General features: G+C 40.8%; 1 protein-coding gene across 7 annotated transcripts in view; it reads left to right on the top strand.

Annotated features, from left to right (window-relative positions):
• Window positions 1-2,500, top strand: part of LOC143041449 (cell adhesion molecule Dscam2-like) — a 201,915-nt gene that overhangs the window by 83,092 nt on the left and 116,323 nt on the right. For all 7 annotated transcript variants that reach the window (XR_012967806.1, XR_012967807.1, XM_076213335.1 and 4 more), the window contains exons 7-8: window positions 1,258-1,357; window positions 2,275-2,463. Coding sequence is in view for 5 of the 7 variants with exons in the window: in XM_076213335.1 (XP_076069450.1) it covers window positions 1,258-1,357; window positions 2,275-2,463 (289 nt within the window). In the remaining 2 variants the exon portion in view is untranslated. The remainder of the gene's footprint in view (window positions 1-1,257; window positions 1,358-2,274; window positions 2,464-2,500) is intronic.

Raw genomic sequence — 2,500 nt, 5'->3', positions numbered from 1 at the left:
TCATTTAAATACCCATCCACGTTGATAATAATAACAGTCGTTGCTATTATTTAATTTTACTTAAAGAAATTCCTCAGCCCAACAATGAATGGCAACGGTCCTTATACCTACCATATATATATATATATATATATATATATATATATATATATATACAGTATATATATATATATATATGTATATATATTCAGTTTACTCGATTTTTAATATCTTCAAAATCGACATGATGTCACAAGTTTCACGTCCTGTAATTGTTAGATCATCCAGACAGAGCGACGTGACGTCATCTAGATAAACCCCGCCCACTCAAACGTAAGCAGATTTATATATATGTATATATGTGTATATATATATATATATATATATATATATATATATATATACATACATATAATATATATATGTATATATGTGTATATATATATATATATATATATATATATACACCCATAAATTACCTTTGTCTCCCCTTTTCCTTGATCTCTCCCCTTTCCCCTCATTTCCCTTCCCTCTCTTCCCCCTCCCCCATTCCTTTCTCCTTTCCTCTCCCCTCCCTTCCCCACCTCTTCCCCTCATCTATTCCTCCCCTCATTTTGAATTTACACTGGTCTCCCCTCCCTCCCTCTTAAAATCCCCCCCTTCTCACCTAAGCTCCCTCCCCTCCCTTCCCCTTCTCACCCCTTCCCCTCCTCTCCCCTCCCTCCTTTTCTCTTCCCTCCCCTCCCCTCCCTCCCTCCCTCCCCTTCTCCCCAACCCTTGTTACTGACCCCCCTCCTCCCCTCCCTCAGTCTTGGACTCTCTCTCTCTCTCTCTCTCTCTCTCTCTCTCTCTCGCTCCCTCCCTCCCTCGCTCCCACTAACCCTTGTTACTGACCCCCCTCCTCCCCTCCCTCAGTCTTGGACTCTCTCTCTCTCTCTCTCTCTCTCTCTCTCTCTCTCTCTCTCTCTCTCTCTCTCTCCCCCTCTCTCTCCCCTTCCTTCGCTCCCACTAACCCTGGTTACTGACCCCCTCCTCCCCTCTCTCAGTCTTAGACACTATCTCTTTCCTTCCCTCTCTCTCTCTCTCTCTCTCTCTCTCTCTCTCTCTCTCTCTCTCTCTCTCTCTCTCTCTCTCTCTCTCTCTCTCTCTCTCTCTCTCTCTCTCTCTCTCTCCAACCCTTGATACCAACACCCTTCCTCCCCTCTCTCAGTTTCGATCTCTCTCCCGTCTCCTCTCATTTGAAGTCTCCCCTCATTCTGTTCAATTTTATGACCTCAGATGCAGTTGGAGATCGTCTCCCCTCTGTCAGCGAGAGTGACCCCGCCTAATCTCGTCGTCGATTTTGGAGACAGGTCGTCTCTCACCTGTGTCGTGGCAGGTAAGTCTCACAGTCTCTCTCTCTCCCTCTCTCTCTCTCTAAAAAAAAAAAAAAAAAAAAAAAAAAAAGTCGCGTAGCACTCCTGAGGGACCAGAGATGTACCCTTGACTTTCGAAATTTCTTGAAGAAGATAAGAAAAAATCTTCAGGTTAATGAATTTCGGAATCTAATTTTCTCAATGTACTTCTGAAGAACAAAAGGTTTACCTCGTATTTTAAATTTTCTTAAAGGAAAGACTAAAAAGATAATGAAAAATTATATTGTTTTTTTCTCAAAAGTACTGAAGAACAATAGGCTTGTCTTGAAGAAAGAAATAACACAAAATAAGATAATAATGATATGATAGCAATGATAATAGTAATAATAATAATAATAATAATAATAACAATAATAAAAAGAATAATGATAATGATATAATGATAATAATAATAACAATAATAATAACAATAATAATAATGATAATAATAATAATAATGAAACAAATAAAAAAAAAGCCAGATTAAAAATTTTATCTCTCAAAGCACTCCTGAAAAAAAGTTTACATCTTTCAAAATTTCTTAAAGAAAAGTAGCAAAAAAAAAAATATCACCCTTCAAAATTCCTTAAAGTTAAAAAAAAAAGAGGGTTCTCTATATCAACGACCCTAAAGACTAGGAAGCTCGCTGGCTGAGCGAATTAGAGCGTCGTCACTGGCGGCAAAGGTCGAAGGGGTGGGAGTTCGAATCCTGCCACCGGCGAAGTTGAACCAAGGGTTTTGTTCATTAAATTCCGCACTACAAAATCCTCTGTAAGAGGCACCGTCCTAGCCCTCCTATAGGAGGAATTTATGACGTTAAAACACAAAAAATATATATAATAAATAATAACTCTTGAAGACCACTCCCAGAGACTCCTTCGCCTATTTCTCTCCCCTTCAGGAGGTCCCATTACCTCGGTCACGTGGCTGAAGGACGGAGCGCCCATCCGACCTAGCCACCGCGTGAGGCTCTCCAGCCCGCGGGTCTTGGAGCTCGAGAGCGTGGCCTCTGAGGACGTGGGAGTGTACCAGTGCAGGGTTGAGGGCATTCACTCGTCCGCCCTCGGCACGGCTGTCATCACACTTGGAGGTAAGATTTTTATTCATTTGTTTATATAATGTATTTA

Source organism: Oratosquilla oratoria, chromosome 31, assembly GCF_046742065.1.
Source record: "Oratosquilla oratoria isolate Oo_2021 chromosome 31, ASM4674206v1, whole genome shotgun sequence".
NCBI lineage: Eukaryota > Metazoa > Arthropoda > Malacostraca > Stomatopoda > Squillidae > Oratosquilla > Oratosquilla oratoria.
This window is presented reverse-complemented; position numbering and strand designations above follow the sequence as displayed.